The sequence below is a fragment of the Equus asinus genome, chromosome 7 (genome assembly GCF_041296235.1).
Source record: "Equus asinus isolate D_3611 breed Donkey chromosome 7, EquAss-T2T_v2, whole genome shotgun sequence".
In the NCBI taxonomy this organism is placed as follows: domain Eukaryota; kingdom Metazoa; phylum Chordata; class Mammalia; order Perissodactyla; family Equidae; genus Equus; species Equus asinus.
Window position 1 is genome coordinate 62,150,852 of NC_091796.1, and position 27,876 is coordinate 62,178,727.

The 27,876-nt window shown below is 38.9% G+C and overlaps 1 protein-coding gene across 8 annotated transcripts in view; it reads right to left on the reverse strand.

Moving 5' to 3' along the window:
* ARHGAP28 (Rho GTPase activating protein 28) overlaps nucleotides 1–27,876 on the reverse strand; it is a 216,096-nt gene that overhangs the window by 90,943 nt on the left and 97,277 nt on the right. For 7 of the 8 annotated variants that reach the window (XM_070513588.1, XM_070513586.1, XM_070513589.1 and 4 more), the window contains exon 2: nucleotides 2,195–2,397. In XM_070513588.1, coding sequence (XP_070369689.1) covers nucleotides 2,195–2,363 — 169 coding nt within the window. In that variant the 5' untranslated portion in view covers nucleotides 2,364–2,397. Of the gene's footprint in view, nucleotides 1–2,194; nucleotides 2,398–26,039; nucleotides 26,062–27,876 lie in introns of those variants that run through there. The other variant, XM_070513584.1, reaches the window with a different exon arrangement.

Sequence of the window (27,876 nt, forward strand, 5' to 3'; positions counted from 1 at the left end):
TAGGTCCTTAATCCAGGACGACCGTTGTCTTTACAAGAGGAAGAGAGACACAGAAACAAACACAGGGAGTGGGCCGTGTGAGTACAAAGGCAGAGAATGGCATGTCGCGTTGTCTACAAGGTATGGAACACCAGGATTGCCAGCAACCCCAGAAGCTAAGAGAAGGCGTGGAACAGACTCCCCTAGGACCTCCAGAGAGAGCATGGCCCTGCCGACACCCTGAGTTGGGATTCCAGCCTCCAGAAGTGTGAGAGAATAGATTCCTGTCGTTTCATGCCACCTAGTGTTGTGGTGCTTTGGTACAGCAGCCCTAGTAAACCAGGACAAACCACCTGATAATAAATGGGAATGAACTTGTGGGCCACCAGATGAATCTCCAAAACATTATGATCAGAGACAGAAGCCAAACCTGAAACTAATTTATGATGTAAAAACGTGAGAACTGTGGTTGCCTCCGGCCAGGGATAGCGCATCTAGGGGAGTGACAAGAAAGAGAAAAAGCACGAAAAATTTTTCTGAGTCGATTGAAATGTTCTCTCTCTTGATTAGTGTGAAACTACAAGAATGCACGCATTTGTCAACCCTCATTGAATTGTACACTTAAGATCTGTGCATATACTCCAAGGGAAAATGTCTGTAAATAATAATTAAACTCTAGTTAGTAGGTTTGCTTTTTGTGGTAGTTTGTTAGCAAACGTGAAAATATTGTCTGTGTACCCTAGGCTTCAGCAAATGAGTAAAGATACTGAGGCTATGGGAGCTGCGTTTCTTACTAGGGTGGAGGGAGCTATAAATACAGAAAGAGACGACAGCAAACCCTGTGCTGTTGGATCGGAGTTAGAGCGTCTCAGTATGAACTCATGGTTTTTAGTATGGAAAGCCAGCCAGCTAGTAAGAAAAAGGGGTGGAAAACAGGAGATATTTTCCTTTTCGTGTCTTTCCGTCTCTCTGGATTTGAAATGGCAAAATGTAAGGAAGGAAGTAAAAGGACTAAGAATGCACGTCACTGACAGCGGACGGTTCCCTTGAACGGATTCTCATTAAATGTGTGCTGGGACTTTTTCTTTCTAATGGTATGTGAACTATACTAATTGTGGTGCATCTAAACTATTATTTCTTAGTCCTAAGAGAGACAGACTGGTAGAAAAGGGAATAAAGAATGAAAGGGTTTTTTAAGGTTTCATTTATTTTGGTAGTTGTCTTGAGGTTAATCACTGGCTAATGAAAACACTCTTAGGTGTATAGTTACTAAACTTACCTTCAATCTTTCTTCGATATCTTATGTATTTACTTATTTATAGGCAGGACCTGGAGGAGATGACCTATATTTTTAACCCCAGATGAGTAAGTTTGGTTTTTTTAAAACTAAGGACAGGGGCCGGCCCTGTGGCTGAGTGGTTAAGTTCACGCGCTCCACTTTGGGGGCCCAGGGTTTCACTGGTTCGGATCCTGGGCGCAGACATGGTGCCACTCATCAGGCCGTGCTGAGGTGGCATCCCTCATACCACAACCAGAAGGACCCACAACTATGTACTGGAGGGGTGCTTTGGGCAGAAGAAGGAAAAAAGAACCAAAAAAAAAAAAAAATGGGGCAGGATAAGAATATATATATTAAAAAAAAAACTAAGGAAAATTATACTCTTTTATTTATTTATTTTGGTCCTCAACTTTCCATTTAGTTTCACTGAAAATTAGTCTATTTTATATGGCTTTTATTTTGTAGAATACAAAACAATCCATTCTCTAAATACATTAATACTAGTAAATACTTCAAAGTCAAAATTCTTTTTCTCCAAAATTATACTGGCAGTTTTTTTTCCCGTCTCTCACTCTTTTCTTCTGGTAATTAATAGTCAAGTGTACTGATGTAAAAGCCATGAATATTAGAATGTTCAGTCTGCTAGATGATGGCGAATAAAATCAGTAGGAAGGCACAGCATCCCTAGGTAGAGACAGGTGAGGGATCAGTTTGGATTTTGTTGACAGCCCTCCTTCAGGTCACGTCACCTTGGAGAGACGCCACCCTGAATGAGTCTAGTAGATATAAGTCAGCGGGAGCAGGTAGCTGATAGGCCGAATTCTAGTAATTAATCTGTCAAACTACTAGTAGGATGATTCCTACCTGCCAACATAACAAGAGAGGGCAGGCATACAAAGAAAGACAGCACACAGGAGAGCAAATGCAGCACCTTACCGTCCACGGGCTTGACCTCCACCGGCACCTGCTCCTCTCGCCCCCCCATGCTGTTCTCTTTGACACTGTCTGTCTCCTGCCAGAAATCTCCCACCGAGGCACTGTCCACGGAGGCCTGCGAGTTGGAGCAGCTGACAGCAGGCGAACGTAGGGATTCACTGGAAAGCATCCTGCTAATTCTCTGGCAGCGAGGAATGGATTTTCTGAGGAAAGAATAATATCTGTGAATGAGAATCAGTGCCTTTTACGCTATAAGTCATAAAATTAAATTTATGTTGGAAATCAACAGAGAAATGGAGTTAGTGTGGTAGAGAAGGGTTTGAGGAAATAATCTCCATTCAGTGGCGGCCCATCTTTTTTATTCTCTATAATTCATAATGACTCTGTGGCCATATAGGAATTACCACGAAAATACTTTTCATAATTTTCACACACTCATAATGTGGGAAGTTATCTGTATTAGTCAAAATACATAGAGTAAAAGTTTGCCTCTGTAAAGTATCTAAGATGATGACAGAGGGGGGCGTAAAAAGTCGACTGCTCAAACCTATCAGGATGGCTACTATCAAAACCCAGAAAACAAGTGTTGGAGAGGATGTGGAGAAACTGAAATGCTTGTATGCTGTTGGTGGGAATGCAAAATGGTACAGCTATTGTGGAAAATAGCATGGAGGTTCCTCAAAAGATTAAACACAGAATTAGCATGTGATCCAGAAATTTCACTTCTAGGTGTACAGCCAAAAGAATTGAAAGCAGGTTCGCCAAGAGAGAGTTGCACATCCATGTTCATAGCAGCATTATTCACAAAAGCCACAAGAGGGAAACAACCCAAATGTCTGCTGACAGACGAATGAGAAACAAAATATGGTGTATACATACAGCGGAATATTATTCATCCTTAAAAAGGAAGAAAATTCTGACACATGCTCCAACATGATTGAACCTTGAAGACACTATGCTAAGTGAAAAATGCCAGGCACAAAAAGACAAATGCTGTATGATTTCACTTACACGAGACACCTGGAGGAGTCAGATTCATAGAGGCAGACAGTAGAATGGTGGTTGCCAGGGGCTGGGGAGGAGAGAGTGGGTGCAGAGTTTGAGTTTTACAAGATGAAGAGAGTTCTGGAGCTGGATGGTGGAGATGGTTGTGCAAGAACGTGGATGTACTTAATACCACGGCATTGTACACTTAAAAATGGTTAAGATGGTAAATTTTATCTTATGTGTATTTTATCATAATTTTTTAAACGGAAAAAAATTTTTCAATTGGCTTTTGAGCTAATGAGAAGAAATAACCTATAACATTACATAGAAAACCCTACATTAGGATGGGGAAGTGGGGCATCAACCTTGAGCACAGAGCCCACCGTTGAGAAGGGCAGTGTGGGCTCCTGTTATCACTGCTCCATCTAGGAGACAGACAACTGAGCAAGGCACGCAGCAGCTTCAGGGGGGACACTCCTCGTGGGGCTGCTGCAAGGACTAAACGGATTAGCACATGCAGAGAACACAAGAACATTCAACAAATGTTAGTTTAAAAAACAACAGACACAGTAGGAGAGATAGATGCCAAAATGCTGAAATTCTGAGATTTTGGTGATTTATGTAAAACTAAAACAAAATATTTTTATGTAAAGTGATGGATGTGTTAACTAACCTTACTGTGGCAATCATTTCACTATATATATGTGAATCAAATCATCGCATACACCTTAAACTTACACAGTGTTACATGTCAATTATATCTCAATAAACTGGAAAAACTTTTTCTAAATATTTGAATTCCATGATATATGACCGACAAATATTACGTTTCCTAGGAACAGAATGTTTGAATAACTGGAACACTTTGCTCTCCAATCAAGAAGAATAACTGAGTTACTTTATGCAATAAAATCTTGTGTTCTTGTTCCTAACATGATTTTTTTCTTTTTGATTTTCCAACTTGGTGTGGGTACACAACTCCTTTCAAAGAACTCCTCCACGCTTGCCTTCTCTTTGGGTTCAGGTAGAATTGGACCCAAGGACTGAGACCACCTCTTAACCAATGTGTGGTCTGAGAGGTTTCACCCAAAACAAGGACTCCTGGCTAGAAAGAGGTAACCAGAGTGATGGCACAGAAGCATCCAGCAGTGGACATGATGACTCAGTGAGGACAATTAAATTTTGATGTGCACCATTGGACTGCTATCAAACTGAGCCATGTCCACAGCATATGTAAAGCACCGACATGCATGAGAGTACAAAAAGAGAGGGCAATAAGAAAAAAAATCCTATGTGCTCATATTGTCTACACCTCTAGGAATCCTAGATTTCTAAATCACCTTTGGTAGAAATTTCTGGATTTTTATCATTGATCCTTTCATGGTACCGGACTGTACGTAGTTGTAGTTTTGAACATTAACTGGCAGTGAGTTAGCCAATTTATTTTTAAAATTCAAAGCATTTCAGCGGACTGGTTCAGTGGCGTAGTGGTTAAGTTCACACTCTCCACTTCAGTGGCCTGGGGTTTTGCTGGTTCGGATCCTGGGCCACCCCACTCATCAAGCTATGCTGTGTTGGCACCCCACATACAAAGCAGAGGAAGACTGGCACAGATATTAGCTCAGGGACAATCTTCCTCAAGCCAAAAAAAAAAAAAAAAAAATGAAAGAAAATCTCAGGAAAATATGAAATATCCATTGTTATTTTGTATGCTGTGCTGTATGATACAAATAATTTTAGGCAGCTTTGTTTGATAATTGAGTGATAAGAGTTTTTCACTGAATTCTTTATAGTTTGAGAAGACAGACACATTCTAGTGGTTGAATACATACAAAATCAACAAAGGTATCAAGACAGTTTCTGTTCTCTTTATTATTTTTAGGCTTTTAAGCCTTTTCCCTTTAGCAACAAGACCTATACTAAAAACCACTGACAAACTCATAGAATACTAGCGCAAACATCTACTACTTATAAAATTGTGGCTAGCCACCACTGCTCACACAGCTGCTGCCCTCCATGCACCATTCTCAGAAGAGCTATAGAGATGCCCCAAACTTCTTTAATTCTGGAGTTTTTCAGGTTTATTTCTTTAAAAAATAATATGCTTGACTTGTAAAAAATTTACAGTCTCCATAGCAGACAAGAAGCAAGTTTTTAAAAATTATAATCAGGCAGATTCTAAGTATAAAAGTTTAAATAATATGCAATTGTATAAAGCAAAAACTGAAGGGGTCCTGCCATCTGTATCACATCAACATGATTCTACAAGCTGCTCTGTTTTCCCCACTCAGAAACATATCATAGACATCTTTCCCATGCCAATACAAAGGGAACATCTCAATGGCTGCATGGAGTAGCATAATTGATCTTAGAAATTAAGCAAACATGCAGATATGCCCAAGCACTGAAAATGCTTGAAGAAGCGAGAAATTTTGGAAATAATAAGTGAATCTTAGAAAGATGAGGAGCAGAAACATTTGGGGCTAATAATGATAATTTCAGTAGGAGCACACAATTTCTTACTCATGCAAAGGGTACAGTGATGGAATCTCAGAGAAGAGATCGTCATAAAACTCTGCTGGGGGCAGGAGGATCAGACATGAAATACATGTCATGAGCATCTGACTAACACACTGGTCAGATACAATCCGCCCAAAGAATCCTTTCATGGCAATGGTCAACTATGTTTTTTGGCAAAGAAGTCAGACAGCATTTTTGGGACAAGCACAGTTGGCAGAGTTCTTACTTTTTTAGTTAGGGATCCAATATGTCCCCTTTCACCCAGGGTGGGGTAGGGACCATGACCTTGCAGTCTCGAAGCATCACACAACTGAGATCCTCAGGCTTATCCAACACTTCGATGAGCCTTAACCTGCATCTTCATACCTTTCCATATTAGGACAAATAGGGCTTAAGCTTCGTCAGCTGTTTGTATTTTTTTATTCCAAAACAATAGCAGGAAAATGTTACATGAAAAGCAGAAGGCAATTGTATTTCACAGCAATTTTTTTTGGGAAAACAACATTAGGTTTAAAATTAGATTTTAAGTGCATGGTAATTACCATAAATTCTGCAGTGGCATTAAAAGAAGATTTTATTATTCCATTTTTTTCCCTCTATTATCTTTCTAGAAATAACTTGTATTCTATTTTAATGATTACTGGAGATCTATAATTTATTACCGTCAACCTTGAATTCGATTTTACAACTTCAGACAATGTAAACACCTTACAGGAGTGTAATTTGCCCTCCACTCTTTCTGTTCCCATCGTCACATTTGCTGCTGCTTCACAGGTTTACAGCCCACAATAGTGATTATAGTTGTTGCTTTAAAAAAAGTCAATGATCTTTTAAAAAATTAAATAGTCTTTTTTTTTTTTAAAGATTTTATTTTTTCCTTTTTTCTCTCCAAAGCCCCCCAGTACATAGTTGTATATTCTTAGTTGTGGGTCCTTCTAGTTGTGGTATGTGGGACGCTGCCTCAGCATGGTTTGATGAGCAGTGCCATGTCGGCGCCCAGGATTCGAACCAACGAAACACTGGGCCGCCTGCAGCAGAGCGCACGAACTTAACCACTCGGCCACGGGGCCAGCCCCTAAATAAGTAGTCTTTTATATTTATCTTTTATGGTACTTTTTTTCCTTCATGTATGCCCCTGTGTCCGTCACAGATCAGCTCCAACCAGCTTTGAGAACTTCCTTTAGGGTTTCCTCTCTCTTTCCTCAGCACTTCTTTTTGTGTGTGTGTGTGTGTGAGGAAGATTAGCCCTGAGCTCACATCTGTGCCTGTCTTCCTCTTCTTTGTATGTCTGTGAACCAGAGAACCTGGGCCACCAGCGCGGAGTACACAGAACTTTAACCACTCAGCCTTGAGCTGGCCCCTCCTCAGCACTTCTTGCACTGTGGATCTGCTGGCAACAAATTTCCTATGGTTTTTTAATGAATATGTCTTTACCTCACTTTCATTGTTGACAAATGTGTTTACTGGGCATAGAACTCCAGGCCAGCGGTCTGTCTGTCTGTCTGTCTGTTTTGCAGGGAAGATGCACCCTGAGCTAACATCTGTTGCCAATCTTCTTCTTTTTTCCTCCCCAAGCCCCAGTGCGTGGTTGTGTATCTCAGCCATAAGTCCTTCTAGGCTTCTACGTGAGCCGCCACCACAGCATGGACACTGACAGATGGGTGGGGGGGTTCCGTGACCAGGAAACAAACCGGGGCCACCAAAGTGGTGAGAGCGTGAAACTCTAACCACTAGGGCACCGGGGCTGGCTCGAGGCCGGCAGTTTTTACTGTTGTTTTGGAAATCTTTGAAAGATGTGGTTCCATTGTCATCCAGGCTCTTTAATTCTGATGAGAAGTCAAGTATAATTCTTATTGACATTCTTGTAAATATAATGTCTTTTTTTCTCTACCTGCTTGTAATAGATTTTCTCTTTATCTTTTGTTTTTATCAGTTTACTTAGGAAATACCAGGACTGTGACTTTCTTTGAATTTATTCTGCTCAAGGTTTGCTGAGCTTCTTGAATCTGTGGGTTGATGTTTTTCACCAATCTGGGGATATCAATTTTCTCTTCAAATATTCCTTCTGTCCCACTCGCTCTCCACTCTTCTTCTCAAACTCCAATAACATGACTGTTGGACCATCTCATACTATCCCAAATGTCATTCACATTTGCTTTCCCCTCACTCTATATGCTTCAGTTTAGGGAACTGCTATCACTCCGCCTTCAGGTCACTCTTCCTTTCTTCTATGTAGTTTGCCGTTGGTCCATCCAATGAATGCTTTAATTCTCATACTGTTTTTTCATATCAAGAATGTCCAACTAGTTCTTTATAGAGATTCTATTTCTCTGTTGACATTATTCATCCTTTAACCATTTTGTCCATCTTTTCCTCTAGTTTCTTGAACGTATTTATCACTGTCATTTGAAAGTTCCTGTCTCTTACTGCCAACATCTGTGTTGTCAGTGTGTCTGCTAATATTGATAAAAACAGTCAATTTTTTATGGGTCACATTTTCCTTTTCTTTTACAAATCTCATAACTTTTGGTTGTGTGGCAGATATAAGTTTTTAAAAGAACTCTAGAAAACTAGAGTAAATAGTAATTTCCCCCAGAAGGGCAAGACTTTTTCTCTGGTAGTTGGAGGAAACACACATCACTTCAGGCCAATCAAGAGTCGAGCTGGGTCTGGGCTGGGTAGCAACTTTAATTTAGTTTAGGTTACTGCAGGTTTCAAACGCTGTGAGGGAGAGATCTGTCCTATTTGTATTAAAGGTCCCTCCCTCTAGGAGGGCTTGGGATAGACGCATGGGACCACAGAAATCGCTCTCTGCCTTGTACTGAAGGTCCTGCCTCTAGGAGGGCTTGGGATAGACACATGGGACCACAGAAATGGTTCTCTGCTTTGTACTGAAGGTCCTCCCTGTAGGAGGGCTTGGGATAAACACCATCGGACCACAGGAATCGCTCTCTGCCTTGGAGCCTAGCCCCAGCCTCCTGTGTTGTTGGGCTCTCAGCAGAAATCCCAAAGGGAAGAACTGTCTGGTATAGCGAACCTGCTCTGCTTTTGGGGCTTCAACTGATTTCAGTTTGCTGTGCCCGTACAGGCAGCCATTAACAGCTCCATGGTGTCTCCCCGCCCCAGCAGCGTCCCTCTGCACAGCAGGCGCCCTTTTTCCCAGCAGTGCACAGACTCAGGGAGAGAGCCACAGCCAGAGAGGGAAATGACCCCCAAGCTCTGCTCACCTAGCAAGGGCTCTTCCCTCCCTGAAATTTAGTTCCTTTAGACTTCTGTGTGCCCGCAGCACTCCGCTGTCGTTTTTAAAACAATGATTTTTACATTTATTCTTTTTTCACTAGTTGGTACAGTGGGAAAAACAGTTGGCCACCACCTAGTCTCTGCCCTAACCAGAAGTGGAACTCCCACAGAACACTGTAAACATATCACACTTTTTAACATTGTATTTGCTAATGAACTGCTTGCTCTGTCTAATCACAAGTTCAATTGTTCTAGTATATTCCATAGCATATTTTAAAAAGACATTCTTCCTGCTAAGAAATACTCTTGAGCCTTTACTGTCTCTTATATTAAGAAGAATTTCACATACAACAATTTACTATCATACACATTACATCATTTGGTACTTACATTAACCCCCCGAAGTAGCCAAAGCAAGCATTACACATCTCATTATACAATGAAGGAAACAGTTACTGGGAGGAAAGTGGAGACTTGTAACTTCCCATTGCAAGCACAATAAGATGCAAATTCTTTTCGATAATGTCATGGCCCAGAATGCGGACATTCTGTCCTCAAACCTCTTCTCCAGTTGCATCTTATACACATCACTCTCCCTGGCATTAGCATGAGCCATGCTAATCTTCTCTCAGTTTCTCGAAAAAGTCAAGCTCTTTCTTCATCAGGAAATTTTGTTTTTTCCGCCTGGAACATTCTCTTGCTATTTCCACGGCAAGATGCTTCTCATCATGCTGCTCCCGATGGAAATGTCACCTCCTCAGGGACTCTTTCCTATCCCCTAACGCAGCACTCCTCCGGTTACCTGCTGCTCAGCTCTCTGCACCTCATTCTCCCCATTCATCAACCATATTCACTTCATCTATTTGCCTACTTCAGTTTTGGGGGATGATTTTCCCCAACAGAATATAAAGGAACCATGGCTGTCTTATTTTCACAGTATCCAGCCAATCTACTCAGAAATATGACTGAATGAATGAGTAGCGACAGTGGAGCCAGGCTATGAATTCAAACCTTTTCAATCCTGTCCAAACGCTTTCCCTATACTAATCTTCCTTACTTTCAAAGGCCCGCTCAGGCCTTTGTGCATCTGTGTATAGCTATGTATATTTTTATACCACAGAAAGACTATAATGTAGTGATTTAGAGAAAAACTCTGAAGTCAGTCAGCCCAGGTTTAAAGGTGCACTCTGACACTTTCTGGATCTACGATCTTGAGCAAGCTATTGAACCTCTGTGCCTCCATTTCCTAATCTATAAAATGGGAGTAGTAATTATATATACATCCTGGGGCGATTATGAGGATTAAATGAGGTATATATGTAAAATGCATGGCACGTGGTAAGCCCACGTGTTAAGCGGTTACTATAATTTAACTAACTTGTTAGCATGCCCACAGCTAGATCTAGGGTCAGGCAATAATGGGTGGTAAAATACGACAGGGACACTAAAATATCACTAGAAATGTAATGAGATAAATAAAACTGCATTTATCAGAACTCCTCTCTGACTCAACTCCATTCCTGATGCTTGTTTTCCTAACTCCCTTATACTGGAAGTAACTATCTGACACAACCTGGTCAACGACATATAAGAAAAATTGCTCTCCGTGGTTTCAGTGAAATCTTTTGTGTTAGCCCTTTCTCTTCCTCCTTCTCTCTTCTCAGAATGTAGACAAGATGACTGGTGCTTCAGCAGCCATCCTGCAACCATGAGAGAAAAGCCAAGAAAACTGCAGTGCTCAGCCTTGATATTTCTGAGAGTCAGAAACAACAGCAGACGCTTCCAGAAATGTGAGAAAAATACACTTTTGTTTTTAACAACTACTCTAATCTGTGTTGTTGTTGTTATTGTTACTTGCGATCCAAATTATTTCTAACTTATAATTGGAAGGAACGCTTTAATAAGCCACTTGCGGTGGGGTGAGATGTGACACCCCCTCCACCCCACCAATGGGAATATTCAAGTAAGAAGAGATAGTCAACATCCTGCCTCCTAAAGGAAGGTGGGGTCTAATGCAATGATTTTCCGTTGTAAGGGTTGCCAGATTACTAGCCTAGCCCCATGTCTCAGTCGGGCCTGGATCAGCATGCGCACTACGAAGTTAAACTTCATTCCCGCTGAAGGTTTCCCTGTAAATGTACAGGGAATGCGTTCGCATTGCTCTCAAATTCAACACATTCCAAGAGCTTTGCGAGGAAGACACCAACACCAAAGCTCTCCCACTCTCCTTCTGAGAGAGAAGGGTGGAACCCCAGGGCGCTGTCTTGGAGGGAAGCTCGTGGCAGCACAGCGTGGCCGTCTGGAGAAATGGTCTGGGACGCTGAGTGCAGGGGGCCTTTGCAGCAGGGCTCTTGCGAGAGAAGTCGCTCCCATCTGCGACAGACCCTGGGCACAGCCCCAGAGAGGCAGCTGTCTGCCCTCCTAGCTTCCTCAGGAGGCCGTTCTGATAAAGCAAGATGACAAATCCCTTGTTTTTATGCTCTGGTTTCTCAGTAATCCTTGGATTCAAACACACTTATAAACAAGCTCAACTTGGATGTCTTGCAAAAAGCACTTGAAAGGCACTGGTGATAAAAGGAAGCTATAGTTTCAGAGTAATGGAAGTAAGAACACAGAGGAGGTGCCTGCCCTCCTTCTCAGTCTCCCTGGCTCTTTCCACAGCATTGCGGCGTCCTCTCATCCCCCTCCCGCCTTCCCAGTCCTCTCCATTCTGCTCCTGGCCTACCTCACCCCTCTTAGGGGCACAAGGAGAAAGCTGACGAAGCCCTTCTGTCAAATGTAAACAGGGCTGCCTGAGCCTCTCTTTGGGCAGTAAAGGATACAGAAAAATGTGTTTGTAGATTAGGGGGAGTCTTAAAACAGCAAGCAAATCTTGTCACTCAGCAGGGAACATTTGAAAACTGGATTTTTTTTTTTTAACCAACTGAAGTTCACACCAACAATTAAATTCTTTTGCACTTATCTATCACTTCTGAGTACATGCCGTGTGCTAGGAATGGGAAGCGTGGCCGTGAGGAATGGGCAACTTCAAGCCATTAAACACAGAATCCCAGTGATTTCCACAGGAGGAGGCTCAAACGCGGCCAGAAGCTCTCTTGCAAGAGGGAAGGACAGAGTCTTTTTCTGAGGTTGGGGAGGACAGCATATTCTTCTCTACTTCTTGCTATGAAAGAAACGCAACTCCATATACTTGACTTTGAAAATAATCTATGCTATCTTCTGTCTACTATATTACCAAAAAAAGGCCACTAAACAGAATCAATGCTTGTATAGTTGCCACCTAATTAAAATACATCAATTATATACGTATATATAGACATACACATGAAAAAATCAAAATACCATGTTTCTTAAATTTCCCCTCCTTTGGCTGAGAGGAGGGGGAAATGGAGACCGACTGCTAATGGGTACGGACTTTCTTTTCGGAATGACGAAAATGTTCTGGAATTAGATAGTGGCAATGGTACCACAACTTTGTCAATATACTAGAACCTAGTGAAATGTACACTTGAAAAGGGTGAATTTTATGTTATGTGAATTACATCTCAATAAACAATCGTATGAGAAAAAAATTAGCTTCCTACAATTTTTTTTTTAATTTTGATAATTAAAAGCACTTTGACAACAACAAACGCTGGTGAGGATATGGAGCAAGAAGAATTCTCATTCGCTGATGGTAGGAATGCAAAATGGTGCAGCCACTTTGGAAGACAGTTTGGCGACTTCTTATAAAACTAAACATACTTATCATATAACCCAGCAAACACTCTTCTTGATATTTACCCAAAGGAGCTGAAAACTTACGTACACACAAAAACCTGCATATTGATATTTATAGCAGCTTTATTCATAATTGCAAAACTTGGAAGTAACCAAGATGTCCTTCAGTAGGTGAATGGATAGATAAGCTGTGGCACATGCAGACAATGGAATATTACCCAGAGCTAAAAAGAAATGAGCTACCAAGTCATGAAGAGACATGGAGGGACTTAAACACATATCACTAAGTGAAGAAGCCAATCTGAAAGGCTATGTACTGTATGATTCCAACTATATGACTCTGTGGAAAAGACAAAACTATGCAGACAGTGAAAAGATCAGTGGTTGCCGGGGTTGGGGGGTAGGTGGAAGGGGAGGAGGAGGGATGAACACATGGAACACAGAGGATTTTTAGGACAATGCAACTATTCTGTATGATACCATACTGATAGATATGTGTCATTATACATTTGTCCAAACCCATAGAATGTACCACACCAACAATGGACTCTAAATTACAGACTTCGGATGGTTATGATGTGACAGTGTAGGGTCATCAAAGTAACAAATATACCACTCTGGTGGGAGATGTTGCTAATGGGGGAGTCTCTGGGGGCAGGAGGTATACGGGAAATCTCTGGACCTTCCTCGCAATTTGCTGTGAACCTAAAACCGTTTTGAAAGAAAAGAATCTTTTTCTAAAAAAGCACTTTGCGATTTCAAATAACTTAGGAAAAGGCAAAAAAGAATCAAATTTTCAAAGAGGGCCATGGGTTTAGAAAGATGGAAAGATACTTTTATGAAAGGCTACTGGCTACTTTGAGCAAAGGGTAGCAGTCACAGGTGGGAAACGGTCTTACCTGTTCAATTAATCATCTAAATAAATGACAGGCTAACATGTCAGCTTTGCAGGCAAAGGAAGTCACCATGTGTGAATGTTTTATGTTCTGTTTTCAAACTAACATGCAGTTTTTGAGCTTAATGTATATATTGATTCTGGTGAAGCTCAGTCAATCCCACAAGTGACTCTTACCACATTATCCTCAAAGATAAGCTAAAATTATGAGTGGAAAACTGGTTTGGTGACACCTAACCACGGCTCAGAGGCTCATATTTTTATTCAAGTAGGAGATACCCAGGAAAGAATCTATAAAACAGAATGTGAGCGAAAAAAGCTTTTTCTTGCTTTTAAATAGAATTCTATCCTTTACCCATTCAGCAACATACACTATTATAAGAATCTTGGTGGTCTATATGTTTTGTGCTTCTGAAACTAATCTGCTCCAAGTAATCTGGATAAGCAGTTTTTAAAAGATTGACTTTTATTTCAAAAGTAAGTGACATATTCTCTCTATTGTTTAGCACCAAATTTCAGTGTACATTTTTATCACATGGTTTTGAGGGGCCTGCTGTGGCTGGTACTGCTATGCATGACTTTCAACGTGACTGGCCCCATCCTGGCACCATCTGAGGGTCTACCTCGGTTTTCCAGCTCCCATCGCCTCTTGGGTGCTGTGAGGATTTGCTGGCAAGCAACCGTGTCACTTCTGTTTCCTCCACATCTCATTTTCTACTTATTTTCGTTATTACACAGTCATTAAATGCTCAGCCACAAACATGAAAACTATTCTATTGTATCCTTGTACTGTTTTTCAATTTCTTTTGTCTGTTGCCCCTCTTTGGCTCCAAAAATCCAATAATAGCATGACAGAATACAAAAAGGTCAAAGGGATTATCAGGCAGTCTCTCTGTCTGGTGTCCAAGAGGGTCATTCTCACATAGATGAGCCTTAAAAAGCTCTGTGGTCCATCCTGCCAAGGCTTTCCACTGGCCTTCTTCCTCCCGGGACAATAGCATCAGCTCAGCTTTAAACTCTTCAGTATAAAATCCCAAGTGAAATGTAAATCCAACTTATTAAATTCTGGCAGGAGTAAGTTGGCCATTTGAGGATTATCAACATTCCTTGATTTCTCTCCTCTCACAATATACGTTTCCATGCTCAGACGTTCTCCATGACGGCCTTAGTTGTTCAGGGTCTGCTTGAGCAACAACCACTTTGGGTTTCATTTGCCAACACTGGCTAACTTTGAGATGGCTGCTTCCAAAATTCAATACAAATAATTTCGCATTGGAAAGCCATAAATAGCGTTTACAATGAAACAGGAGATCCCAGAATCGTAGAGCTGAGAGGAAATTTGAGAAATGAGGCTACTCTAGAATGTACTCACTCCACTAAAAATCCACAAATAAGTGTCTGCCAAAATAAATCTGGACACCCTTTAAAAAAAATACAACAGGAGAGTAATGTCAGCATCACGGCGGAATGAACTTGCCTAGGACTCTCTCCCTTCCAATATACAACTAAAAGGGGCATCCATACTCCAGGAGAGGATATCCTAACATAACACAAAAATGTTAGAGAGACACACAGCCACAGGACAGAGGGTGGAGAGGCTGGAGCCCCCCTTGGAGGAGCTGGAATGGGGTAAGAAAGATCTTTGCTCCCTCTCCTAAAGACTGCGACTGAGGGAGGATCCCTGAGGGAAGGAGAGGGTGAGAGGAATGCTCCTTCATGGGAACAAGGACTCCCTAGGGCCCTTGCAGCCTAGAGGCAAGCCCTCCTATAGGGCAAAAGCTTTCACAGGGGTGGGGCGTTGACCTCATCAAGCCAACACCCCAGGAGACAAAATAGCGAGAGTGAGAAGGCCCCCAAAGCATGCAGGAGAAAGCACCCTGCCTTGCTCCACCACCTGGGATCTCAGCGGAAGGCAGAGGGATCAGAATATAAGGCTCTCGAGCCCAACCCAGTGGCAATAGGCAGAAACTGCAACCAAATAATATCAGAATGTGTAAGACCTACCCTACTTCTAGCAATATCAGACACGACATCAAATCTCCAGACCAGAGAGAAAATGACAAAGACCCAGAATTCAGTCCTGAAGAGACAGAAATATGTCATCTAAATGACAATGAATTCAAATTAGCCAGCATAAAAAAACTCAACGAGGTAAAAGACAAGGTAGAGAAACGTTCAGTGAGTTCCGAAGCTACTTCACAAAAGAGATTGAAACTATAAATAAGAATCAATCAGAAATATTAGAGATGAAACGCAATAGAAAAGATAAAACAAAATACGGATTCCATGAATGCTGGAGTGGATATCATAGAGGAGCATATCAGCATAACTGAAGAGAAACATGTTAAAATGCTCCAGACAGAGGAGGAGAGAGAACTAAGACTAAAAAGAAATGAAAAAAGTCTCCAAGAAATACCTGACTCAATGAGGAAATGCAACATAAGAATTACAGGTATTTAAGAAGGAGAATGGAGCAGAAAGCATGCTCAAAGAAATAATAGCAGAGAACTTCCCAAACCTAGGGAAAGAGATGGAAATCCGTGTGGAAGAGGCTTCCAGATCGCCTAGATTTGTCAATGTAAAAAGACCTACTGCAAGGCAGATAGTAGTGAAATTGGCAAAAGTGAATGACAAAGAAAGAACACTCAGGGCAGCAAGGAAGAAGAAAATAACCTACAAAGGAACCCCTATCAGGCTATCAGTGGATTTCTCTACAGAAACTTTACAAGCTAGGAGAGAGTGGAATGACATATTCAAATCTTTAAAAGACAAAAATCTTCAGCCAAGAATATTCTATCCAGGAAAAATATCCTTTAGATATGAGGGAGAAATTTAAACTTTCCTAGACAAAGAAAAGCTAATGGACTTCGTAGGCATGTGACCCCTGTCTACAAGAAATCCTCAAGAAGGACCACATACCTGAAAAAAAGGGGGTGTGGGGAGAAAGGAGTCAAAAAACACAGAGTAAGGAGATAAACAGGTAGACAGAATCAGAATAGGATAGCAAAAATTCAACTATAGCATTAAGCTAAAGCAAAGGAAAACACCAAAAACAAAGATAAGCCTGTCATTTTAACCACAAACTCACAATACAAGTTGGAATAAGATATGAGAAAAACAACTTCAGAAGGGAGGAGGAAAGGGACTGAATCAGTTTAGACTAAGGAAATAAGAGCCCATTAGAAAAGGGACTATCTTATCCACAAGATTCTAAATACAAACCTCATGGTAATCACTAAAAAAAAAAAAAACCCAGAACAGAGACACAAAGAATAAATAAGGAAAAAAATACGAAGCACATCATAAAAAACTGCATAATTAAATGGGTGCCCAAAACACACAGGAAAAGAATCAAAGGAAATGCAGGAAAACTGGAAAATGAGTGACAAAATGACAGCATTAAGCCCTCATACATCAATAATCACCCTAAACATAAGTGGAATGAATTCTCCAATAAAAAGACACAGAGTGGCAAGGTGAATTAAAGAACAAGACCCAACAATTGGCTGCCTGCAGGAAACACATCTCAGCTCCAATGACAAACACAGGCTCAGAGTGAAGAGGTAGAAGAAGATATTCCAAACTAATGGCAAACAAAAGAAAGCAGGTGTCGCAATACTTACATCAGACAAAGTAGACTTCAAGATAAGACAGGTAAAGAGAGACAAAGGGGGCAGTATATAATGATCAAAGGTATACTCCATCAAGAAGAAATAATGCTTATATATAAATATCTATGCACCCATATGGGAGCACCAAAGTTCATAAAGCAACTATTAAAAAACCTACAAAAAGATATTAATAATAACACAATAATAGTAGGGGACCTCAACACTCCACTCACATCAATGGATAGATCATCGACACAGAAAGTTAACAAGGAAACAGTGGAATTAAATGAAAAGCCAGACCAGGTGGACTTTAATAGACATATATAGAACACTCCATCCAAAAACAGCAGGTTACAGAGTCTTCTCAACTGCACATAGAACATTCTCAAGGATAGACCATATGTTGGGAAACAAGGCAAGCCTCAATAAATTTAAGAAAATTGAAATGATAACAAGCATCTTTTCTGATCATAATGCTATAAAGCTAGAAAGTAATTACAAGAAAAAAGCTGAGAAAAGGACAAATATGTGGAGACTAAACAACATGCTATTGAACAAGCAATGGATCATTGAAGAAATTAAAGGAGAAGTGAAAAAATATCTGGAGACAAACGAAAATGATAACATACCATTCCAACTCATATGTATGCAGCAACAGCTGTATTAAGGGGGAAATTCACGGCAATACAGGTACACCTTAACAAACAAGCAAAATCCTAAATAGCAATCTCAAACTACACCTAACTGAATTAGAAAAAGAACAGACAAAGCCCAAAGTTAGCAGAAGGAGAGAAATAATAAAAATCAGAGCAGAAATAAATGCTATTGAAACAAAAAGGTAGTAGAAATGATCAATGAAACAAAGAGCTGGGTCCTTGAGAAGATAAATAAAATTGACAACCCCCTAAACAGACTTACAAAGAAAAAAAGGGAGAAAGCTCAAATAAACAAGATCAGAAATGAAAGAGGAGAAATAACAACAAATTCCACAGATATACAATGGATTATAAGAGAATACTACGAAAAACTATACGCCAACAAAATGGACAATCTAGAGGGCATGGATAAATTCTTAGATTCTTACAACCTTCCAAAGCTGAATAAAGCAGAAATAGACAATCTGAATAAACCTACCACAAGGAAAGAGATTGAAACAGCAATCAAAAGCATCCCAAAGAATAAAACCCCTGGACCAGATGGCTTTCCTGGGGAATTCTACCAAACTTTCAGAGAGGATTTCATAACTATCCTTCTCAAGCTATTTCAAAAAATTAGAGAAGATGAAACACTTCCTAACACATTCTATGAAGTGAACATCACTCTAATACCAAAGTCTGACAAAGAGAGCACAAAAGAGGAAAATTACAGGTCAATATCACTGATGAACATAGATGCAAAAATCCTCAACAAAATTTTGGCAACCCAAATTCAGCAATACATCAAAAAGATTACACATCATGATCAAGTGGGATTCATACCAGAGACACAGGGATGGTTCAATATCTGCAAATCAATCAACGTGATACAGAACATCAACAAATTGAGGAGTAAAAACCACATGATCATCTCCATGGATGCAGAGAAAGCATTTGACAAGATCCAACAGCCAGTTAGGACAACAACTCTTAATAAAATGGGGATAGAAGGAAATTACCTCAACATAATAAAGGCTATATATGACAAACCCACAGCCAACATCATACTCAATGGGCAGAAACTGAACACCATCCCTCTGAGAACAGGAACAAGACAAGGATGCCCCTATCACCACTCTTATTAAACACAGTACTAGAGGTTTTTGCCACCGCAAAGAGGGAGGAGAAAGGAATAAACGGAATCCATACAGGAAGTGAAGAAATGAAACTCTCACTGTTTGCAGACGACACGATCTTAAATATAGAAAACCCCAAAGAATCCATGGAAAACTATTAGAAATAATTAACAACTACAGTAAAGTTACAGGGTACAAAATCAACTTACAAAAATCAGTTGCATTTCTATACTCCAATAGCAAATTTACAGAAAGAGAACTCAAGAATACAATTCCATTTACAATCGCAACAAAAAGAATAAAGTACCTAGGAATAAATTTAACTAAGGAGGTGAAGGACTTATACAATAAAAACTATAAGACATTACTGAAAGAAATTGATAATGACATAAAGAGATGGAAAGAGATTCCATGCTCATGGATTGGAAGAATAAACATAGTTAAAATGTCCATGCTACCCAAAGCAATCTACAGATTCAACACAATCTCAATCAGAATCCGAATGACATTCAGCAGGGAAATAGAACAAAGAATCCTAAAATTCATATGGGGCAACCAAAGACCCCAGACTGCTAAGACAATCCTGAGAAAGAAGAACAAAGCTGGAAGCATCACAATCCTTGACTCCAAAATGGACTACAAAGCCATAGTGATCAATACAGCATGGTACTGGTACAAAAACACACACACAGATCAATGGAGCAGAACCGAAAGCCCAGAAATAAAACCACACATAGACGGACAGCTAATCTTCAACAAAGGTGCCAAGAATATACAATGGAGAAAAGATAGTCTCTTCAATAAATGGTGTTAGGAAAACTGGACAGCTACAAGCAAAAGAATGAAGGTAGACCACTATCTCACACCATACACAAAAATAAACTCAAAATGGATCAAAGACTTGAAGACACGTCCTGAAACTGTAAAACTCCTAGAAGGTAATATAGGTAGTACACTCTTTGACGTTGAACTAAAAAGGATCTTTTCAGATACCATGTCTTCTCAGACAAGGGAAACAAAAGAAAAAATAAACAAGTGGGAGGTCATCAAACTAAAGAGCTTCTACAAGGCAAAAGAAACTAGGATCAAAACAAAGAGACAACCCATTAACTGGGAGAAAATATTTGCAAATCATATATCTGACAAGGGGTTAATCTCCATTAACATGTAAGGAACTCACACAACTGAACAATAAAAAACAAACAACCTGATCAAAAAATGGGCAGAGGATATGAACAGACATTTTTCCAAAGAAGATATACAGATTGCCAATAAACACATGAAAAGACGTTCAACATCACTAATTATCAGGGAAATGCAAATCAAAACTACACTAAGATACCTTATGCACGTTAAAATGGCTATAATCACTAAAGCTAAAAATCACAAATGTTGGAGAGGGTGTGAAGAGAAGGGAACCCTCAACCTGCTGGTAGGAATGCAAACTGGTGCAGCCACTATGGAAAACAGTACAGAGATTCCTCAAAAAACTAAAAATAAAAATACCATACGACCCAGCTATCCCACTACTGGGTATCTATGCAAACAATTTGAAATCAACAATCCAAAGTAACATATGCACCCCTATGTTCGCTGCAGCACTATTCACAATAGCAAGACATGTAAACAATCCAAGTGCCCATCGACTGATGATTGGATAAAGAAGATGTGGTATGTATATACAATGGAATACTACTCAGCCATACAAAAAGACACATTCATCCCATTTGCAATAAGATGGAAGGATCTGGAGGGAATTATGTTAAGCGAAATAAGCCAGACTGAGAAAGACAAACATCAGATGATTTCACCCATATGTGGAAGATAAACAAACACATGGACAAAGAGAACAGTTCAGTGGTCACCAGGGGAAGGGGGTGAGGGGTGGGCACAGGGGGTGAAGGGGAGCACTTATGTGGTGATGGACAAGAAATAATGTACAACTGAAATCTCACATTGATGTAAACTACTATGAACTCAATAAAAATAAATAAATAAATGAATTGAGATTTTCCTGGTTAAAAACAATAACAACAAGAAAATATACCAATCTACAACCTAAAATTTACAAGTAAAGTAGCCAATGAAAATTAATAGATATATGAAGAAAGGAAGAAAAGGTGAGCCACAACCAAAAGAAATCAGTTAGTAGAGAGAAACAGAGATGATGGAATTAGCAGGAAAAAAATGTTAAAAGTTATAATAAAAAAATACTTAAGGCCAAAATAAAACATGAACATAACAGAGAAAGAAATAAAAGATATAAAAAATAAAATTTCCACACATAAAAAAATACAATACGAGAAATAAAACATTCCCTGGATGGAATTAACAACAGATTAGACACTGGAGGAAAAAAGATAAGCAGTGAATTTGAAGACATACCTATAGAAACAACACAAAGAAAAGCACAGAAAGAAAAAACAGTAAAAAATAATAATAAACAGAGCCCCTGTGAACCAATAGGATGACATCAGCGGGTCTAAGAAACGTGTCACCTGCCAGCCAAGATGAAGTAACTGGAACCAGATTTACCTCCTACCTGAGATAAAGAAACCATAGAAAATGTATTAAACAATTCTCAAAATATGGAATGTCAGGAATCTAAAAACAGTGATCCTTCAGCGACAAAAAACAAGCTGAGCCCCACAATGGCCCCAGCTTAAGGCCAAGAGAGAGCTTCTCGGCCATGGTGCAGGGACTGGAAGCCCAGGTCCGCCTGCTGGTATCTCTGTGTTTTGGGGATGGAGTTGTAACTCAAGGAGGTTAGAGAGCTCACAGAGCAACGTACTGGAGAGGAGAGATCTCCAAAGAGAAAACTCTGGAGATCCTCAGAGGATCCTCGTCGAGTACTGATAGCAAACTCATGTATGGAAACTGCCCCGGGTCAGGGGGAGAGCACCGGAAGGATTAGAAAAAAGTATCCCCAGTAATGACAGAGGGCCAGTGATAATTTGTGTTTCCACCATGGACAAGCTCATGATTTACAGGACTTTGAAGAGAGTACTCAGAAGCATTTCACCTCTAGAGGAGGGAAAATTTTTCGTAAGACTAACTGCTACTCTAATCCTACCCAACAAATCTTAAAAGCAAGATACAACAGGACAAAACAGCGTTCAAGTCCCAGAAAAACACTCAAAAATATTTATATCAATATAAAAATATCCAACAAGATAAAATGCACAATATTAATTCCAACAAAAAATTACCAGGCAAGCAAAGAAGTAAAAGAATATAGGCTGTGATGAGGAGAACACTCAATCAATACAAAGAGACTGAGAAATGACACAGACGATAGAATCAACAAACAAGGATACTAAAGCAGTTTTTATAACTTGATTCCGTATGTTCAAGAAGCTAGAAGAAAAAGTACCATCGTAAGTAAACACGTGGAAGATTTTGAAAAGACCCAAGTAGAAAGTTCAAATTTGATGAAAACTTTAAAGCCATAGATCCAAGAAACTCAGTAAACTCAGAGCATAAAAGCCACATAGAAAACTCTATCATGGGCATCATAATCAAATTGTTTAAAGCACTGATAAGGAAAACAAATCGCAAAATCATTCAGAGTAAAACATAAAAACATTTACAGAGAAACAAAGCAAAGTATATTAGCAGAGTTCACGTCAGAAACAATGAACCTCAAAAGATAGTCGAGCGACATCTTTTAAACACTTCACGAAAAAACGACCAATCTAGAATTAACACTCAGTGAAAATATCTTTCAAAAATAAAATAATGAAGGTTTTTTTAGACTTAAAATTAGAAAGATTCATTAGCAGCAGAACTTTTCTACAAGAAATGCTAAAGGAAACCCTTCAAGCAGAAGGAAATGATACCAGATGGAAATATGAATCTATACAAAGGAATGAAGAGCATAAGAAATGGTAACTACAGGGGTAAATATAAAACTTTTTATCTTATTACTTAAATCTCCTTAAAGGCTAATTGATTGTTTAAAACAAAAATAATACAATATTATTTCATATTAATAATATTAATGTTAATCTATAATATCAAGTAATAACATATATTAATTGAAAGTAGTCTGTAAGTTAAAGATTATAATATATAGCTTAAAGTAATCACAAAAATAACACAACAAAGAGCTATTAAGTAAAAATATTCAATTTATCCAAAAGAAGCCAAAAAAAGGAGGAAAAAAGAGGATTAATAGGACAAATACAAAAAAATATAAAATAGTAGGTTAACACCCAACCATATCACATTAAAGCGTAAATAGTCTAAACCTCCCAATTAAAAGGCAGAGATTGTCGGATTATATTAAAAAGCAAAAAAGAAAAACCCACTGTTGACAAGAAATCCACTTTAAATGTAAAGACACAAATAAGTTAAAAGTAAAAGAAAAAATACCATGCTAACAAAATTAATGAAAGTTGGTTGGCTATATTAATATAAGAAAAAGTTGATTATGGAGCAAAAATATTATTAGAGATTAATAAATTATTTTATAATAACAAAAAGGTCAATCAAGAGGAAATAACAATCTTAAACTTTTATGCACCCAATTAACAGAGCTTCAAAACCCTAACGCACAAACTGATAGAACACCAAGAAAAAATAGACAAAAATCACGATGATAGTAAGCGATTTCAAAACCCTTCTTTCAACAATTTATAAACAAGTAGACAATAAATCAGTAAGCATATAAAAGACAACTTAGTTGATATCTACAGAATACTCCATTCACCAATAGTAGAATACATATTCTTTTTAAGTGTACACAGAACATTTACCAATATAGATATTAGGTCCATACAGCATGTCAATAAATTTAAAAGAATTCAAGTCATAGAATCATGTTTTTTGATGATAATTGAATTAAATTAGAAATCTACAATAAAAATATATGTAGAAAATCCTGGAAAAATTTGAAACTAAGTAACATACTTCCAGATAACAGATGGGTCAAAAAAGAAAGCAAGATGAAATTAGAGAGCAAGAAAGTACTAAAAACACAGCATTACAAAAGTTGTGGGATACAGCTAAAGCAGTGGTTAGAGAGAAATTTATAGCACTAAACACCTGTATTAGAAAAGAAGAAAGCTATACAACCAATGACTTCAACTGCCACCTTGAGAAACCAGAAAAAGAGCAAATTAAACCCAAAGTAACAGAAAGCAGGAAATAACAAATATGAGAACTAAAAACAATGAAATAGAAAACAGAAAAATAATAAAGCAAATCAATGAAACCAAACGTTTATTCTCTAAAAGATCAATAAAATTAATAAATCTCCATCTAGACAGTTTAGGGAAAAAAGAGAGAAGACAGAAACGAGCAATATCAGGAATGAAAGACATCACATCACTACAAATTCCAGAGAGTAAAAGGATAAAATAACAATATTATAAACAACTTTATGCTAATAAGAGCAACAACATAGAGGTAGAGGACAAATTTCTTATGACACAACCTACCAAAGCTCGCTCAAGAAGAAACAGATAACCTGAGTTGCCCTATACCTATAAAGAAATTGAGTTTGTAGTTAAACATCTTCCCACAAAGAAAACTCCAGGCCCAGATGGCATCACCAGAGAATACCACCAAAAATTTAAAGAAGAAATAATACCAATTCTACACAAACTCTTCCAGAAAATTAAAGCGGAAGGAAAATTTGCTAACTCGCTCTATGAGGCCAGCACTACCCAAATCCCAAACGAGACAGACACCACAAGGAAAGGAAACCGCAGACCAATAACCCCCATGTACATAGATGCAAGCATTCTTTTTCTTGTTTGAGGAACATTGGCCCTGAGCTAACATCTGATGCCAGTCTTCCTCTTTTTGCTTGAGGAAAATTGTCTCTGAGCTAACATCCGTGCCAACCTTCCTCTAATTTATGTGGGATGCTGCCCCAGCATGGCCTGATGAGCCCTGCCAGGTCCACACCGGGATCCGAACCTGCAAACCCTCGGCCGCCAAAGTGGAGTGCACAAACTTAACCACGAAGCCACCGGGCCAGCTGAGATACAAGCATTCTTAACAAAATTTTAGCAAATTAAATCCAAGAATGTATAAAAAGGATAATATCATGACCAAGTGGTGTTTGTTCTGGGACGGCAAGGATAACTTAACATTTGACAATTATTAATTCATTAAATTCATCATATTTAGTCATCATTTAATTCATCATATTAGCAGAGTAAAAAATAAAAACCACATGATCATTGTTATAGATGTAGAAAAAATTATTTGACAAAATCCAGCATCCATTCCTATAAAAAAACTTAGCAAATTAGTAATAGAGGAGAACCACTTCAACTTGTAAAGGGCATCCAGGAAACACAGCTAATAGCATACTTAATGGTGAGAGATTGAATGCTTCCCCCTAGGATCAAGGACAAGGCCCGGATGATTGCTCTCAGCACTTTTATTCAAGACTGTACTAGATAGTCTAACTAGCACAATCAGGTAAGGAAAACAGAAAAGGCATCTAGACTGCAAAGAAAGAAGAACACTGTCTTTCTATACAGATACTGTAATCATCTATGTAGAAAATCCCTTAGAATACAGAAAAAAGCTACTAAAACTCATCAGTAAGTTGAGCAAGGTTACAAGATAAAGATCAATATACAAAAAGCAGTTGTATTTTTATATACTAATAGCGAGAAATCAGCATTTAAACAGAATACCATTTACAACAGCATTAAAAATGTGAACTACTTAGGAGACTAAATCTGACAAAAGACACCAAGACTCGTACACCGAAAGCTACAAAGATTCCCGAGAGAAATTAAAGAGGACCTAAATAAATGGAGCAGGATAACGTGTATACGGATTGGAAGATTCAGTAATTTAAGACGACAGTTCTCCCCAAGTTGATCTACAGAGTTAATGCAATCCCAATGGAAACCTAAGCAGGCTTTTTTTGTCGAAATTGACAAGCTTTCTAAAGTTCATACAGAAATACAAAGAACTTAGAATAGCCAAAACAGCTGTGAAAAAAAAAGAAAATTAGAACACTTTTATTATCTACATTCAAGACTTACTATAAAGCTATAGAAGAAAGCAATATAGTATTGCCATCAAATAGACACACAGATAATGGCACAGAACAGAGTTCAAAAATATACTCACACATATGTTGACAACTGGTTTTCAAGAAAGGTGCAAAGGCAATTCACTGGAAAAAGAACAACCTCTTCAATAAACAGTGCTGGAGCGCCTGAAGGTCCACATGCAAAAAGAGCCACTTCCATCCGCCCATCCATCCCTTCTACAAAGAGTAACTCAAAAGGGATCGTAGACCTAAACGTTAAACGTGAAACCTTTTAAAACTTCTAGAAGAAAACATAGGAGAAAATCTTTGTGACCTTGGGTTAGGTGAAGATGTTAAAGACAGAACACAAAAAGCATTATCCATAAACTAAAACATTTATAAAATGGATTTAAAATCTGCTGTTCAAAGACAGCGTTAAAAGAAGGAAAAGACAAACCACATACTACAAGAAAACATTTGCAAACCACATAGCTGATAAGGTACTTGTATCCAGAATATGTAAAGAACTTTCAGAATTCAATGATAATAAAACAAACAACTGAATTTTAAAAATGGGCTAAAGAACATTTTACCAAAGGAGAAAACTGGACACATTGTTGAGAGAAAAATGAGATGTTATATAAAGCAAGAATTAAAGTAAGTACCATCTTCTCTGAGATATTGTCCCTGATCTTACCAGATGAAAATTATCTGCCAACGTATGCCACTCACCGTCTGGTATTACTCTCACTTTAAGATATGACTCACCTCAACTATTTGATTTTAAACAACTTGAAATTACAAATTACATTAGATTTCTTTTGACAACCCTAAGTCTATCACGGGTCCTGGCCCGATGCCTGCTTCACACGACTAAACATTAAATGCAGAAAGATGGATGAATTACAGACAGATATGGAAATCCTTTCTAAGTGAATGTTGTATTGAAGAAACATTTTAATAAAATTATTTTATAGGTTTAATCATTTTATAATGTTTTTATTTGTTCTAAAAAAACTTTGAAGTTTATTAAACAAAATAAAAACCTGTCTCCTTCCTTCTTCTAAATTTAACACCTTTCCTTTAAACTCAAGGTTTCATTTTAAAAAAAAACAACTTGTTTTTAAAAACCGTTATCAGAAGTTAATCATCGTTCTCTACTTTCCTTTCCGCCAGAGACGTCTAAATTCTAGAATATCGGTTCCAGGCAGTGCCAGCTCCAAAAAGATAACAAAGCTATGCTACAATGGAGGAGAAAAGGAAACACAAAACTGGAGAGAGGGAGCGAGAATAAATACACATAAACGTTCGTGGAAATCCAGGGTCCTTAAGTCGTATGTACTGTCCCAGAGGCAAGTGCCAGGACGATTCTGGCTCAGACGACATTCTGAAGCAAGGGCAGCTGCCTCGGGTACGAGAGCGCCCAAAGGCAGAGATCTGGGAGCTGACAGCCATCTTTTCTCTTCCAGTCTCAAAGTGACAGAGAACAAACTCCAAAAGCATCAAACTGATCTAGGTTTTTTCCATTTCTAATGTCTTCCTTCAGGTAGGGCATGCTGATGCCAAAGGGAAAAAAAAGCCTGTCTTCCAAGAAGCAGGACAGATTTTGAAAGTGGACACACCTTACCACAGAAAGGTAACCTTACATAATGCCTGAATGGTAACAAACACACACACGCAGGGACCACGCAGGCCCCCAGGGTCTATTCACTTTCCACAAGTGTTTATTAGACATAGACATATAAATTTTTTTCCCTCTGGTGAGCTTTGAAGTCCGCCTAGAGAAACCTGATTTTATTGTCAGCATCACTTTCCAGAGCTCTCTACCAACCAGCATCCAGCTAATGTTCGTTTTTCATTTTCCATTTGTTAATCTAAATTAATTCTGAATGACATATCAAATCACGGAAGAGTGCGTGTGTGCATATACCTGAC